The sequence below is a fragment of the Nansenia antarctica genome (assembly GCF_963989245.1).
Source record: "Nansenia antarctica genome assembly, chromosome: 16".
NCBI classification, from domain to species: Eukaryota; Metazoa; Chordata; class Actinopteri; order Argentiniformes; family Microstomatidae; genus Nansenia; species Nansenia antarctica.
In genome coordinates this window covers 1,143,138-1,160,798 of record NC_137686.1, presented here as the reverse complement: position 1 = coordinate 1,160,798, position 17,661 = coordinate 1,143,138, and the positions used below count along the sequence as shown (strand labels likewise).

Genomic DNA, 17,661 nt, shown 5'->3' with positions numbered 1-17,661 from the left:
GAACATTTAGTAACATTTATACATACGCACACAGACAAACACTCAGAGAAAAACATATTCATACTAATTCAATGATAACAATTACTGTCAAAAGGTACTCTATACAAGTCAGGGCCAAATATTGATTGATTGATTGAATACTTTATTAGAAGATTTGCAGAAGTAGGTACATGAAAGTACATATTACATACAAGGTCATCTAACAGGATAAAAACCCAAGAAAGCCACTGGCTTATTTCAATTGGGGTCCTGGATAACCCAGATTAAACCAGATTAAACCAGATACAACTAAAATACAGTACAGTATATAAATGTATTCTGTTTCTATCAACAATACATGATAAACAGTTCAATTGTAGGCAGCCTCAGGCCTCAATTCATTAGATCCAATTGTTCAATTGGTCCACTCATACGTATGTGACATGTAATCGAGCGAGCATAGAATCATAAATTATTTATCAAACAAAAATTACTTAAAAACAGACTTTACGCCATTTTGTTAAACAACAGCTACCCTTTGCATTGCAGAAAGAATGCCAGTTCATGATTTACAGGTGTGTGCTGCTGTGTATACTGGTTGTTCATTTCTGTCCCTCTGCTCGTTGCCTGCGAATCAGATCAGCATAAAGCCCTCCTTTGCTCAGCAGCTCCGAGTGTGTTCCAGCCTTAAAAGGGACAAGATAGCAGTTAGCCCTAGTTGAAGTAACAAGTTGAAAATGCAATCCATCATCCAATTGGGTCAAGAGTCATGCTCTTAGAACTCACTTTATGAGCCTCAATAACTAGAAAACATAAAAACATTATATATATCAAAACAAATTTAATACATCTTTCCCACAAATGGTCCAGAACCAGAGGACACCCCTGTGGAGCACCTCACCTCGACTATGCGGCCGTTGCTCATGACGCAGATGAGGTCGGCTCTCTGGATGGTGCTGAGGCGGTGGGCGATGATGAGCACGGTGCGGCCTGTCGTGGCCCGGTCCAGAGCCTCCTGCACCACCCCCTCAGACTCTGCATCCAGGGCGCTGGTGGCCTCGTCCAGCACCAGGACGCTGGGGTTCTTGATCAGGGCGCGGGCAATAGCGATCCGCTGCTTCTGACCTCCTGAGAGGGTCACCCCTCGCTCGCCTGTGTGCCCGTGAGGGGGGAAAGGGAAATAGAAATGGATCAGTATACATATTATGTCTGATGCTGATAAGATCTCTAGCAGCAAATAATGGACACTGGACAAAACCTGGCCTCATTCCAAACTTGGGGCTTTTAACAGAATATCAAACAGCTTTTATTTTATGGTATTTGTGGTTTTGATAAATGACAACACTTTTTATACATAGTCCCCTATTTCAGTGCACCAAAAGTAATGGGACAGATTCATACAGTGGGGTGCAGTGGGGCACCCCTGGTTTAAATGTCTGTTACAATTAATCTCCAAGTGATTGAAAGCAAACCTGAACACTAAATGCTACATAGTTAAACATGAAACCTTTCTGCACATTTCTGAGTTTTTAAATGATAGAAAAGGAAAAGGGCCCTGTGCAAAAGTTTGAGAACCCTTTTGGATTCTTCTTTGTTACCTTCTGAGAAGATCAGGTTAGGTGATTTACTCGTTAGGGCTTCAATGAGTCAGGTGAATATAATTCCAGGGTTGAACTATATATTCTGAAGTAACTCCATGCCTTCTAAAGTATCCGACTGCGGTGGCTGTTGTGTCTGGTATTAAAAACCATGGGTTCCTCTAAACAGTTGTCCAAGGATGTCAGAATCAAGATAGTTCACTTCCACCATCAAGGAGAAGGATCCAAAAAACTCTTGCAATGTTTCAAACTACCCATTTCCACTGTCAGAAACATCATCAGAAAATGGAAAATAAATTGAACAATTGAAGTCAAGGCAAGATCTGGAAAACCAAGAAGAATTTGGCCCGAGATCTGGTGAGAAATGCTCAGACGAACCCACACATCACTGCAAAAGAGAGAATCTAGTTGTTCACAGGACAACAACACAGCCGCGTACCTTAAACAACAATACAGCAGCGTACCTTAAACAACAATACAGCAGCGTACCTTAAACAACAATACAGCAGCGTACCTTAAACAACAATACAGCAGCGTACCTTAAACAACAACACAGCAGCGTGCCTTAAACAACAACACAGCAGCGTACCTTAAACAACAACACAGCAGCGTACCTTAAACAACAACACAGCAGCGTACCTTAAACAACAACACAGCAGCGTACCTTAAACAACAACACAGCAGCGCACCTTAAACAACAACACAGCAGCGTACCTTAAACAACAATACAGCAGCGTACCTTAAACAACAACACAGCAGCGTACCTTAAACAACAATACAGCAGCGTACCTTAAACAACAACACAGCAGCGTACCTTAAACAACAATACAGCAGCGTACCTTAAACAATACAGCAGCGTACCTTAAACAACAAACCAGCAGCGTACCTTAAACAACAACACAGCAGCGTACCTTAAACAACAATACAGCAGCGTACCTTAAACAACAACACAGCAGCGTACCTTAAACAACAACACAGCAGCGTACCTTAAACAACAGTACAGCAGCGTACCTTAAACAACAATACAGCAGCGTACCTTAAACAACAACACAGCAGCGTGCCTGGTCAGCCCCCCCCTCCTCTCCTCTGTACCTTAAACAACAAACACCTACATGGATAGAAAGAAGCCTTTCCTACGACCTCAACATGAAGCGTCTGAAGTTTGCAAAAGAAAACCTTGAGAAACCTGAAGCCTGTTGGAACAATGTGCTTTGGACTGACAAAACCAAAATGGAACTTTTTTGGCCACAACCAAAGAAGGTATGTTTGGAGAAAAAAGGGTGAAGCATTTGTAGAGAAGAATAGGTAACTGTTAAGCATGGAGGTGGATCCATTATGCTTTGGGGTTGTGTAGCAGCTGGGGGCACAGGCAATATTGTGCGGGTGGAAGGAAGAATGGATTCCACCAAATATCAAGACATTCTAGAGGCTAATGTTCGAAGGTCAGTCCAGAAATTTAAGTTGAAGAGAGGTTGGGTATTCTAGCAAGACAATGACCCGAAGCATACCTCAAAAATCAATCATGAAGTACCTTCAGGAAAGACAGGTGGTTTTGGTTTTGGAAGGGCCATCAGTCACCAGATTTGAATATTATTAAACATCTGTGGAGAGATCTCAAACATGCCATGCATGCAAGAAGGCCGAGGAATATTTCTGAGCTAGAGGTGTTCTGCCAGGAAGAATGGCGAAAAATTCCCAAAACAAGAATTGAAAGAGTACTAGCTGACAAGGTTCCCAAACTTTTGGGAAAAGGCCTTTTTCCTTGTTTCATTATTTTGAAACTGTAAAAATAAAAATATTTCTTAAATGTATCTTAATATACTAGCTCATCTGCACCTACCTACTGCTCATTTGCCAGCTACTGCACTGTTCAATGTTTCATCAATTAGCCCTTTTTAAAATGTATTTTTATTGAATTGTCTTTACCTTTTCTTTTTACTGTTTTCCCCTCCTTTTATATTCACATACACAGACTGATAGATAGAAAGACTAGTTGAGAAAGAGGTAATTGTGCATTGTGCAAAATAATTAAACTGTAATGTTGATACTGAGTACCGTAGTTGGATTTTTGGTGCAAGGTCAAGCAGAGACTGAGAACGTACACAGAGACTGAGACGGACCTTTTCCAAGAACTGATGTTTGTGGTGCTGGTGGAAAGCCAGTGAGAAGTACAGAAAGACTGTGTAAGGTAGGGAGATGAAAGGGATATGGAAAGTTAGATTAACCAGCAGAGGTTGTACATTGTTTCCCTTTTTTAAATGTATCTTTATTGTATTTTATCTTTACCTTTTCTTTTTACTGTTTTCCCCTGCTTTTATATTCATTCTATGCTTGTATATGTTTTTATATATGTTTTTATATTCACTTTATGTTCTTATTCCTGTTGTAAAGCACTTTGAGCTGCATTTCTTGTATAAAAGGTGCTATATAAATAAAGCTTTACTTACTTACTTACTCTATGGCAGTATGTTTGGGGTCATTGTCTTACTGTACGATGAAGCACTATTCAATAAATTTGGAGGCATTTGCTTGTACTCGAGCAGACATGACGTTTCTGTACACTTCACTGCCATCAGCAGTAACATCATCAATTAAGACCAGCTAGTCAATTCTAGTGGCAGCTATACATGCCAAAACCATAACACTGTTTCACAGACACATAGTATGCATGTAAATATTGGGCAGATCCTTTTTTCTCCAGACTTCCCACTTGCAATCATTCTGGTACATGTTGGGTCATCCCCTGTAGAAGTCATCCTTGGCCTACCCTGTAGAAGTCATCCTTGGCCTACCCTGTAGAAGTCATCCTTGGCCTACCCTGTAGAAGTCATCCTTGGCCTACCCGCCCGTTTGCGATTGTTGAGCTCCCCTGTGCTTTATCTTCTTTTTAATGATCTTCCAAACTCTTGATTTTGGTTTCTTTCTAGTTTCTAATAGTTTCTTTCTAACTTTCCAGCCTGATAATGGATTCATTTCATTCACCTCTTTGGTCCTCATGTTGACAGACACCAATAGCAGCCTCCAAAGGCAAACACAAAGATTAGAATCAATACTAGACATTGACAGCTCTCTTACAAATGATGTGATGGAACACAACTGGACTAAACACCTGTCAAGTACTCTACTACTCTACTACTCTACTACCCTACTACTCTACTACCCTACTACTCTACTACTCTACTACTCTAACACCTGTCAAGTCCGTTTTTCCATTACTTTTGGTGCCCTGAAATAAATAAAAGCTGAGAATGTCTATCCTCATAGTAATTGTTCGGTTTCAAATCCAAACCGTTCAAAGTACGGAACTAAAAGAAGAAAGAATGCTTCACTGTCCCATTACTTACGCAGGGCACTGCATGTGTCCGGGAAAACTGCACCAAACAGTTCCTAACATCAAATATCAACTTTCACCATAAGCTTGCATAACAGCACGTACCGACTACAGTGCTGTACCCATCTGGGAAACCTGTGATGAAGCCGTGGGCGTTGGCCTGCTTGGCAGCGTTGAGGACCTCAGCATCAGTGGCCTCGGGCTTCCCAAAGCGAATATTCTCCATCACAGAGGAGCCAAACAGCACAGGCTCCTGCAGGCAGGGGCAGGAATAGGAAGAGTATCATAGGAATCATTGTAGCAAAATCATACAAAAGTAAACTGTCCCATACAAAGTCAGAACTTAAAGGTAGACTCAGCGACACAAGGTAGCCGTGAACTAGCCGGGCGACTACTGTCGGAGATAGCTAGTGTGAAGCAAGTTACTCACTATCTTTTTATCACTCGGCTATTACTTTACTTACTTTATTTTACTTTATTTATTTGTATAGCACTTATCAAGACAGCAGTCACAAAGTGCTTCACAGTACATTTGGTAGTATATTGCATAACACAGCAAGTAAACAGCCAACAAATAAAATGTAATTCATAAAATGTAAACAAATTATAAAATGATAAAATCAACGTTTTACATTGCACTAACGTGCTGGCAATGTCTACGGAGACGCAAAAGGAGTGGAACGTCTCGCTGGAATGAATCTGAAACACCTCTGAAGTCAGCTGACTTTCCACGGTCAAGTCACATCGCAAGTAAAAACAAAAATCTACGTTGGAGAAAATTACCTGATTGATAAATCCAATGACTTGCCCTCTGAGCCAGGAGGGGTCGAGTGTCCGGATGTCCAGCCCGTCCAGCATGACGACACCAGCGCTGGGGTCATAGAAACGCTCCAGCAGAGATGCCACTGTGGACTTTCCTGAGAGAGGAATAATTAAACACATGAAGAGAGGAATAATTAAACACATAAACTCAAGACTGATGATGCATTTCATGATTATTATATTAAGTATTAAGTATACGTCCCCATAATTATACTTGTTAGGCAAATAAATCCAAAATATAATTACAAGCGTTTTGCTTTTGGCAGTGTGAATTAAGCAGGATAATTGAGTGTGTGTAGGGTATCCATGGAAACGGTTGGATCGTTACCTCCTCCCGACTCCCCAACGATAGCGACAGTCTTGCAAGAGGGCAGCGTGAGGGTGAAATGCTTCAAGATTTGGTGGCCAGGTCTGGTTGGGTAACTGCAAAAAGTAAAAATAAAAAAATAAAATAAAATAAAGGAAAATGGCAACCTCTGCTTGTACGGTAACATTATTTGTTTAAGTGGTCTTATCTGCGGGAGTAAGATGTCTACTCCGAGCGTGGCTTCTTACCTGAAGGAAATGTTCATGAAGTCCACCCGTCCTAGCAGGGAATGGTAGGGGATGCGGCCTCCCCCTGTCAGGGGGATAGTGGGCTCCAAGGCCAGGTACTCAAACACACGGGCCCCAGAGCTCATGCCCCTAACCATCTGTAAAAAAGACAATAGGTTCCACTCTTTACAAAGTCTCAACAAGAAACATTTTCATCTAGTTTTCCTTGTGCAGACTAAACACAGACTAACGTTACTACTGTATAGCCTACATCTGCGTTCTCAAATTCAATGTTGCCTTCACTCACTTGGCCAAAGAGGATAGAGATGCTGGCCAAAGACCTGGGGAGAGAGCAAGTTATTCAATGGAACTATTCAACTGAAACTACTAATTTGGCATCTGGCATGTTACAACGAAAGACCTTTTACTAACAATTAGGGATGGGGATTGATACCGATTCCATTATCGATTCTGCTTATCAGTTGGATTCTTTATCGATTGCCTTATCGATTCCTGATACATTTTCATTGTGGGAAAAAAAGTAGGCCTACACAGCGTCAACGCAGCTGTTTTATTATCTTGAGTCTCAGAGACTCACAGTGTATAATATCTGAACATAACATTTGAACATAATTAAAAAATAAATAAAATAATAAAATAATAATTAAATGGTCCTTTTCTAAAAAGAATATAACTGTGAAAAAAATTACAAAACTCGTGGTGGTGTCTCCAGCTGTGGAGAACAGTCAGAACACCCTCTCAGATGTGCTTCTTCCGGTTAGGGTAGGTACTAGAGTTTCCTTCCCTCTGCTATCGCTATCTGTGTGACAATGGCGACTGAAATGGAGCGGGCCATAATGGAGTTGGAGCTTATAATGCTGAACAACAGAGGATCATACTCAAACATATGATACGCAATAGAAGAAGAAGACATCGGAGATGGTGTGTACGACCATTGAACCAAACGACGATCACTAGCAGCGGATGAGAAGCGGAAGAAAGAAGTCAGAATCATGTGACGATAACAAGCGGACCAATCACAGTTCTTACGGTCTGCGTAGGTGTGCCGCGTAGTTACATTTTCTGAGAGGTGCGCGAAAAGGTACGGCGTAGGCTACGGCGTAGATTTTACGCAGAAGTATAAATTGGGCTTTACTTTGAATGATAATTTTACAGATGTTACAAGTACCTAGCATCTTAGTAAAATTAAGCCACGCTTTGGACCGTTTCTTCCAAGACTCCGCCATGACTCCTTGTTGCAAGTTTCAGAGCTTGACGTCATCGTGACGCACGCGTTTTTGCAATGCGCAACTGTCAACGCCAGCATCGATGAGAGGAACCGATAACCTCAGAGGCTTACGGTTCCGATGCATCGAACAATCTGGAACCAGTTCTCAACTGGAACTGGTTCTCGATTCCCACCCCTAATAACGACAGATCCCTTTCTTTGTCTTTCTTACCTCTGAACAGTCTGCGAAGCCACCAGGAAAGACATGAGGTCACCTGGAGACATCTCATCACCCGCCATCAACGACCCACCAGCAAAAATGGTGCCTAAAACAATGCCTGTACGAATACAAAAACCCCCTCTTTACAATGCTCATGCTGCTACACACAACGACCACTAGTTGGCCGCTTCCTACACAGAAAAACTGCAAAATAGCTTTATACTAGCTTATCCTGAAGTGATTTTGAAAATGTAAGGATACTGGGAGGTAGAACACACATATCTAGTAAAAGTCATGAAAGGAGGGTCCTGAAATTTGATTGAGTGCAAAGATAACATTTTTCTTTACTCTCAGGGGTCAAATGACCCCTCATGGCTAGTGTTAAAAGAAGATATGAACTCACAGTTCAGGACGACATTTGACAGGCCTTGGAAAACAGCGATCCCTGAGCCTAAAGACTCGTTCAATTCACAAGACTTATCCACCTCAAGGGCATATAATCTGAAACACAAACAAAATGCTTTGAATGAAAATACGTGGCGGTATCGTCGGATTGGCAACATAACGTCTGATCTTACTTGGATCACTTACCGCAGCTCCCGCTCCTCCATAGCAAAGGCTTTAACTGTCCGCACATTGCCGAGAGCCTCATCAGCCACCCCCGTTGCTTTCGACACCTAACACGCCCACAAACCCAGAAATGTGATTCAGTCAAGAGAGACATATCAACTATCAATGCTCAACAGACAGCACCAACACCTGGGCCCAGTTGTTCAAATGTTTAATCTGGATCAAAATGATCCTCCTGATTCTTTTGTCTGATCCAGGGTCAGATGGAGCTGGCTGATTTCCCTTATACGACTCAAAGTTAACCAGACAGATCTGATCCTGGATCGGAGAAAAATAATCGGGATCATTCTGATCCAGATTAAACGTTTTGAACAACTGGACCCAGGTGATATGACTAGTTTGCACTGCACCTGCTCCTGAGCCAAACGGGAAAGCTTGCGAAGGAATGAACCAATCAGAGCTCCTGCTCCTACCAGACAGGGCAGGACCACCACCATCATACCAGTGAGTTTAGGGGAAATGAAATAGAGGGACACAAAACACCCAACTGTCTGTGTGACACTCCGCAAACCCTGTAGATATATAAAGAGGACAAAATAAGTGAAACAAGATTTCCATTACCCAAACAGTTTCAGCAATAGATGTTGCAATACAGTAGATGGTCCTCCAGCTCTAGAAAAAAATAATAAGAGACCACTTCAAATTTGTCTTAAACCAGCATCTCTACATGTATGGCAGCCATTCCATTTCAGTGTCTGTTGAATTCCAACACAGGCACACCTCATTCTACTTAGTGAGGTACTGACTAGGTGATTACCTGCAGAGAATCTTATTTAACAAAAGACACTGCTGTGGTCATCACTCTCCTCTTGCGATAGGACCACCTGGATGGCAAAAACAGTAATACTCATAATACCTCAAAAGTCATTGGAATACAAAAATAACTATTGACCATGCCAAAAGAGTTGAAAATAAGTTTTGAGTGAGGAAAAGAAGGGTTCAATTCTGGCTTTACTGACAGAGGGACACAGAGAGCGTCAGGTCTTTACTGACAGAGGGACACAGAGAGCGTCAGGTCTTTACTGACAGAGGGACACAGAGAGCGTCAGGTCTTTACTGACAGAGGGACACAGAGAGCGTCAGGTCTTTACTGACAGAGGGACACAGAGAGCGTCAGGTCTTTACTGACAGAGGGACACAGAGAGCGTCAGGTCTTTACTGACAGAGGGATACAGAGAGCGTTACTGACAGAGGGACACAGAGAGCGTCAGGTCTTCACTGACAGAGGGATACAGAGAGCGTCAGGTCTTTACTGACAGAGGGACACAGAGAGCGTCAGGTCTTTACTGACAGAGGGACACAGAGAGCGTCAGGTCTTTACTGACAGAGGGACACAGAGAGCGTCAGGTCTTTACTGACAGAGGGACACAGAGAGCGTCAGGTCTTTACTGACAGAGGGATACAGAGAGCGTCAGGTCTTTACTGACAGAGGGACACAGAGAGCGTCAGTGAAGGTCAAGCAGCAGACATTGGGGACAACAAAGCTGCAGACCAGCAGAGGGCGAACACGGCTTGCTTTAAAATGTGATGAAATGTGTCGTATTTAACTTAGTACCATTTAGAGGTTAGGTTGGCTTCTTTTCACTTAGATATTAATTGTAAAAGGCATTTTGACTAGGGGTGCCCACATTTTTGCACCCAACTGTATTGCAAGAGGATAGTGATGGCCACAGCAGTGGTTTTCATATTTATACCTAATCAGTACCTCACTAAGTAGAATGAGGTGTGCCTGTGTTGGAATTCAAGAGACACTTTAATGGAATGGCTGCCATACATGTAGAGATGCTGGTTTAACAAACATTGTGGTCTCTTAATTTTTTCCAGAGCTGTATACAGTGCCTTCAGAAAGTATTCAGACCCCTTCACTTTTTCTACATTTTGCTGTGTTTAAAGATTAAGATTACATTTAAAATGGATTAAATTAAAATAATTTGAAGAATACCCCATGAAGACAAAGGGGAAACACCCACATGTCAGTAAATGTATTAACATTTAAATACAGTAATACCTCATGTACATAAGTATTCGCTTATGACACTCTTAAAATTAGCTAATAGAAAGATGTCATCAACAAATCACTCAATCAGTTGAATTGAGTCCATCTTAATGCAAGGATACTAGTTCATGTCATTTTGGAATTAATATCTTTGTTTTTATAGGGTCTCTGATTTGCATAGGAATCAATGACACACTGTGTAGACCAGGATATATACTACCAACTCAGCACATGTTCTCTTGATCCTGACAAACTCCCCAGACCCTGGCAGAGACAAACATCCCATAACCTGATGCAGCTCCACTGTTCTTCACACCAGAGATGGTGCGGAAACTGCATTGCATGTGCTGGATTTGCACTAAACGTAATGTTTTGTAGTAAAACTAAATAGGCACATTTCCAGCCACTTTCTTTGCATTATTACTTGAATTTGAAAACACAATTATGGATATGAGAGATTATTTTCCATTAAGGGTTTATTTTTGGCCACATGGTTATAAACTAATTTTGTGTGAGTGACTGAGATGATGTTCGACCATCGACTGTGCTTTTTCCTCTCCACCATTCAACTTTGTAGATTTTTGTAAGTCTCCCCAGGCCTCAGGGTCGCAGTTTTGTTCCTCTCCATTTGCTCAGTTTGTAATGACAACCTGATCCACACAGTGTGTAATTGATTCCAGTGGCGGCTGGTGCTAAACATTTTGGGTGGGGCACAGGTTATGGGGGCATGCTCCACGGGGAAGAATATCAACTTTAAAATCTGGATTTACAGTCGATTTTAGCATGAGAATATATATAGTACTGTACAGACAGTTGTCTTGTTTAGCCATTCAACTAGGCATTATTTATTCAAATGGAGAAAGGCATGATACAATATTTCCTTGAACATGTAAACTCTATAATCATACAGTTGTCTTTCTATTAGTTGTCTCTGTCATACTGAACTGTTTGTTATCATCCTGAACTATCTCTGTTGCTCACCTCACCTCAGTTCTGTCTCTATTGCTCTCCTTGTTGTCTGTCTCTCTCCTCTCCTTGTTGTCTGTCTCTCTCCTCTCCTTGTTGTCTGTGTCTCTCCTCTCCTTGTTGTCTGTGTCTCTCCTCTCCTTGTTGTCTGTGTCTCTCCTCTCCTTGTTGTCTGTCCGAATATCGGTTGTTAAGTCGCGACGTGTTTCCGGGTCCAACGTTGGCTGAGGCGCACTCTTCGAAATACCTCAGTAATAATAATAATTAATTATATTTATATATGAATGAATGAATGAATGAATGAATGGACTTTATTGTCATTGCTACAGTACAGGTACCAAACAACGAAATTTAGGAGGGGTGGCTCCCCTGGTGTTAGGAAAGGGAAAAAAAAAACACTTTTAGAAAAAGAATAAAATCACAAGAAGGTAAGGAGCTGGTTTACATAAATAAAGGCTATGTACACAATCCACTGTACTATACTGCACAGATAGTCAACTAGGGTTGTCATATTGCACAAAAGTATTTTTTCACGTTATTTAAAGTGTCACAGTTTGCAGGCTTGAAATGTACATGTTTGTGCCTCAGCACTAGCTGCCATACAATCCGTCCAGACTGTCCTGGGCCCAGAACTTAGGCCTTTGCTGTGTTTAGGGCCTTGACGGCCCTGTGGTAGAAGCAGTTCTTCAGTCTGTTTGTCTTAGCGGCCGGGGTCCTGTACCTCCTTTTCGAGGGCAGCCTGATAAAGTGTACGTGCCCCAGGTGGGTCGGGTCCCTGGAGATCTTGGAGGCCTTCCTGAGACAGCGTGTGTTGTACAGCTCTTCCAGAGAGGGGAGGGGGGCGCCGGTGATCTTCTGTGCTGTTCTCACGACTCTCTGTAGCGCGTTTCTCTCCGCTGTTGTGCAGCTGTAGAACCAGTTGCAGATGCCGTAGGTGAGGATGCTCTCCACTGCGCCACGGTAGAAGGCCACCAGTATCTCCTGCTTGTTGTGTTCTTTCCTGAGGCATCTCAGGGTGTATAGCCGCTGTTGTGCCCTCTTGATGGTGCCTTTTGTGTTGTCCTTCCAGGCCAGGTCATCCCGCATGTGATGTCCCAGGAATCGGAGGGTTGAGACTCTCTCCACGCTCTCTCCGTCGATGAGCAGGGGCTGGATCTCGGACTTTTTCCTCCTGAAGTCTACGATGAATTCCTGGGTCTTTGACTTGTTTAGCAGCAGGTTGTTAACCTTGCACAGCTTGCTCAGTTGCTCTACCTCATCCCTGTACGCCGCCTCGTCCCCCCCCGAGATACATCCCACCACGGTGGTGTCGTCTGCAAACTTTACGATGGAGTTGCTGGGGTGGACGGGGGTGAAGTCGTGGGTGTAGAGGTTGTAGAGGATGGGGCTTAGCACGCAGCCCTGGGGGGACCCAGTGTTGAGGCTGAGGGCTGTGGAGGTGTGGGGGCCCACCCGCACCCTCTGGGGGCGGTCGGTCAGGAAGTCCTTGATCCACGCACATATAGAGTGTGATAGACCCAGGTCTAGTAGTTTGGTCACTAGCCTGTCTGGAAGGATGGTGTTGAAGGCGGAGCTGAAGTCCACGAAGAGCAGTCTCGCGTAGCTGTTTCCCCTCTCCAGGTGGGATAGAGTGGCGTGGAGAGTCGTCGCTATGGCGTCCTCTGTGGACCTGTGGGCTCTGTAGGCGAACTGGTATGGATCCAGGTTGGGCGGGAGGCGTGTGAGTATGTGGGCCCGGACTAGTTTCTCGAAGCACTTCATGATGATTGGTGTGAGTGCCACCGGGCGGTAGTCGTTTAGGCAGCTCACCGTGCTTTTCTTCGGGACTGGGATGATAGTTGAGGTTTTCAGGCAGGGTGGGACGGTGGCCTGGGACAGGGACTGGTTAAAGATGTTGGTGAAAACCCCGGCCAGCTGGTCGGCGCAGTCTCTCAGCACCCGTCCCAGGACGCCATCCGGCCCCGAGGCTTTCCTGGGGTCCACCGCCTTCAGTACGCGTCTCACCTCATGCTCTGTGAGGGTGAGGCTGCTGAGAGCTGGAGAGAGTGGTGTTTGTGTTGCGGTTACCTCCGTTCGCCCCTCGTCGAACCGGGCGTAGAAGGTGTTCAGCTTTCCCGCCAGCAGGGGGTCGTCCTCTGCGGCTGTGAGCCTGTTGGCTCTGAAGTTTGTCATCTGCTGAACCCCCTGCCACATCCGCCTGGAGTCGTTGCTCAGGAGGCATTCCTCAATCTTCTCTCTGTGCTCTGCCTTGGCCGATATAGCGCTTTTCCGAGGCTCAAATACGCTGACAATATGGAGAAAACGGGAAAGTGCTGTGTCCCTTGTTGTATGAATAGATCCGAGTCTAAAAAACGATTAAACTGTCATTCTACCGCTTTAGTACACTGGTATTCTGGTGCAGAGAATTTCTGGTTTAGACCCGGAAATTGCAAAACGTCACGTTTGACGTCAGACTTAACAACCGGATATTCAGGGATATTCAGGCCATTTTTTTATTTTTACTACCCCTAGTGGTAGTGGCCCTAGGCTACAGCCTAGGTAAGCCTATAATCTGCGCATGCTCAGGGCGCTTCTTGCGCCCCGACCGAGAAATAGGAGACAGCCAATTGGAGCGCTGCTACAGCTCACGTGTAAGCCAAAAGTATTTACAGTGCCATAGACTTGCATTCGGCCGGCGCACCGACTCCTCCCCTATGTATTTTCACAGTGAATTTTACACACACACAGATAAAATGTTTATTGTATTGGAGGATTTTTAATGAATGCTGATAGGCGCCGACAGAATATCAGCCGCATTTTGTGAATAAACAATGTTTATTTAAAAAATACTTTTACAAGTCGCAACTAGGAAGTGAAGGTGGGGGCGGCGCCCTAGCGCCCTCTATTGGCCAGCCGCCACTGATTCCTATGTAAATCAGAGACCCTATAAAAACAATAGATTAAGAACAATTAAGATATTAATTCCAATATTACATCAACTATTATCCTTGCATTTAGATGGACTCAATTCAATTTATTGAGTGATTTGTTGATGACATTTTTGCATTTTAGCTCATTTTAAGAGTGTCATAGCAAAGGGTTTGAATGCTTACACTGAACGAAAATATAAACGCAACACTTTCGTTTTTCCTCCAATTTTTCACGAGTTGAAATCAAAGACCTAAGACTTTTTTCAATGTACACAAAAGGCCTATTTCTCTCAAATTGTGTTCACAATTTTTTTGAAATCTGAGCACTTGTCCTTTGCCGAAATAATCCATCCGTCTGACAGGTGTGGCATATCCAGATGCATAGACCGCATGACTATTGCACAGATGTGCCTTAGGCTGACATCTGTGGCAATGTGCTGTGTGATAAAACTGCACATTTTAGAGTGGCCTTTTTTGTGATCAGCCTAAGGTCTTTGGTAATAGCTACTCGGGTCAGTTTAGGCTAAAACATTCTGATCCATCCCTAGTCTGAATACTTTGTGAAGGCACTGTATATTGCCTCAGTGCCATCTGAGAGCTGTCTTTAAATGAACAAACAGCAAACAGGCATTGGATGATACCATTATCATCCAAATGCTATTTAGCCATACCTGAGAGATGACCAGTTTAAAGGAAGACTTAAACTCCTGAATATCAGCAGTCAGACGGTTCACAAGATGGCCGGTCTTATTCGCATCAAAGAAGGCTACATCTTGCCTGAAACAAAAATGCAATCGTTATATATTAATAGATGAGCCATAAAACAAAATAAATAACTGGATAACAATAAATGTTATCCAGGATGCCACATGACTGCTAGTCTGCCTCTTAAGGCCTAAGATCCATGTATCCTAATTTCTTTACTGTATTCAGTCTTAGGATTGTAACAGGTTTTTTTCACACCAGTTATACATTGTTCTGGAGTGTGAGAAAGAAACTGCAACTGGGCCTATGTGTGTACCTGAGTAAAGATGAGAAAAGAGTCTTCCTCATATCCGCTGCCACTCTCTCTCCTACTCTTGAGAGCAGGATAATATACCCACTAGTCAACAGACCCTGTGGAAAATAGGTGGAACATTTGACTAACTTCATGATTTCCTGTATTCTGATATTTCCAAGATATTATTGCTCGATCAATATACGTTAAACTTCTTGCATTCACTGTTTTTTCTGCATGATTTTTGTTTGAATTGGAACAAAATAATCAACAACTTACTTGGAGACCATATAACCCAAGCAGCTTCACGGCAGGCCCCCTCATCTCCCTCAAGTAATTTCCAGTATGCTCTCTCATGTAGCGTGCAACTATATTCACCAACTCTCCCAACATGAGGGGGATTTGGATGTTCAAGATGGCAGCACCAAAAGCAAGCTAAACAGTAAACACAAATACATGATTGGTTCATTCAACCCTCAGTCCTTACAAGGTCCTCGAAATACTGCCAATGTCATGAATTCTGGTCGCCGACAGAATTGGCATGCCAGCTGCATGAGTGCTAAAAGGTCAACTTATTATTATGTGTGATTATTTTTTTTACATTACATCAACATTTTTGACATTTAGCAGACGCTTTTATCCAAAGCGACTTAACAACAAATGCATTTGTCTAAGTAAGTGAATCATCTACCCATCAGTCATCATAAGAAAAACTAATCTATGGTAGTGCCAGATTATCTAATGACAAGTTAATGTTGCTTACCACAACAGCACCGAGAAGGGCAAGGAACTGGGGTTTGACAAATTCCCACAGCACCTGCCAGTTGAACTCAGGCACATTTTCTTTAACCAGAATTTCTGCTGGAACATTGTTATTCTCAAACGCCTGGCAATATGCCACGTTGCTAAGCAGCCGTGCAGAGACTGTCAGGACCACTGGTACCAGGATCAACTTCAGAGCCCCCCTCGGTGGTCTCGGTGCCTTGCAGGTGGACTGGCGGATGGCTCTTTGGGCCAAACCCCAGGCATGGGACACAGCATGGCTTGGCTGTCCAGAGGAGTTGTGTGCATTGGACACTGGTGTTGAATACAGACGACTTCTGTAATGAATGAACAATTGTTAAGAGATGAGATTATCTTTATTCTTCATGGCTATTATTTGTTACTGACAAACCGAAGTAGCTTGGAGGGGGGTGCATGGTTGGTTATTACTGTGTGGTCTTAACTCTCTCATTCACTGGCTTTACCATGACCAACAACTGTGAGGCTACTGACAACAGAACTGACTGGCTGCATCAAGCACATCTCATAGATCATCATTCATAAACACATCTCATAGATCATCATTCATAAACACATCTCATAGATCATCATTCATAAACACATCTCATAGATCATCATTCATAAACACATCTCATAGATCATCATTCATTGCCACCACGCCACTGACATAGAGATTGCCAATGATCATAGCTGTGTCAGTGTAAGATCCTGACCCTAGGCTCCTGTCACTAGCCAGCCAGCTGATTAGCTAGATTAGCCAGGCTCTCCTACCGTGGCTGTCTCCACACGTCTGGTGTTCTGTTCAAACGCGAATAAAGGGGCCGCACAGGTGCAGTGGTGCTAACTCTGTTACACAGTAAGTGAAACATATCTTGACGTTTTCATGGACAATCAACTACATTCATTGAATGAACCTGAGCGCTCAGCACAGAAGGGTTCAGTCAAGGAGCAACATGCAGGCTGCCATGTTGATCACATCCCATAATGCATTTCTATGTTTTCTATGCTGGAATCAGACGGCTTGTTTTTAATTGTATGGCACATTCCTTCATCTTAAAAACAGAAAATAATGTTGTACATTTTCGTATTCGCTGTTATTCACATCACTGACTGCGAAATAATATCGTGAGTCACTTCATAAACGTCACTTCCGTATTCGATATGTAGTTATTTTTCGTATTAAAGCCGAAAAGAACTACATTTCGAATACGGAAGTGACGTTTGTTCAGACAAAGTGACGTCAATCGGTGTTGTGTTGACATTTGTTTGTGAGACAAAACACTGGAAACCAGCGGATGGTTGATTCAGCTAGCCAGCTGGCCAGAGAGTTAGGCTGTTATCCAATAACCACTACATGCTTCATCACGTTTGCTAGCGAGTTGTATTGAATCTAGTGAACGTTACTCGCTCTACAAAGAACCCATACACAGAAGAGTCCAGACCACCAGAGATCAGATCCAGCGGATGGACCGAGACCAGACTGTCTGTAGCCCAGCAGAGTGAAGGAGACACGGACAGCCAGGCTAGGCTAGCATCAGCTGAGAGGTGAGAAACACAACAGCTAGCTGGCTATCCTCTGGCTTTGTTAGTATGGCAGGTGAGTTCACCTTTCAACCCCAAACCGATGGTCAGTCTAACTAGGCCAGCAGCAGCTGTGTGGCTGAGCTA

The 17,661-nt window shown here is 43.3% G+C and overlaps 1 protein-coding gene across 1 annotated transcript; it reads right to left on the bottom strand.

Moving 5' to 3' along the window:
• Positions 1 to 127: 127 nt before the first annotated feature.
• Positions 128 to 16,958, bottom strand: abcb8 (ATP-binding cassette, sub-family B (MDR/TAP), member 8). Its single transcript, XM_080546294.1, has 16 exons — positions 16,765 to 16,958; positions 15,974 to 16,310; positions 15,490 to 15,645; positions 15,235 to 15,329; positions 14,885 to 14,990; positions 8,693 to 8,854; positions 8,304 to 8,389; positions 8,116 to 8,213; positions 7,725 to 7,830; positions 6,572 to 6,605; positions 6,286 to 6,422; positions 6,059 to 6,153; positions 5,692 to 5,825; positions 5,014 to 5,161; positions 881 to 1,131; positions 128 to 665 (listed from the first exon to the last, which is right to left on the bottom strand). Exons 1-16 carry the CDS (start codon positions 16,860 to 16,862, stop codon positions 582 to 584), a joined length of 2,127 nt encoding a protein of 708 aa, XP_080402420.1. The 5' UTR covers positions 16,863 to 16,958; the 3' UTR covers positions 128 to 581.
• Positions 16,959 to 17,661: the final 703 nt, after the last annotated feature.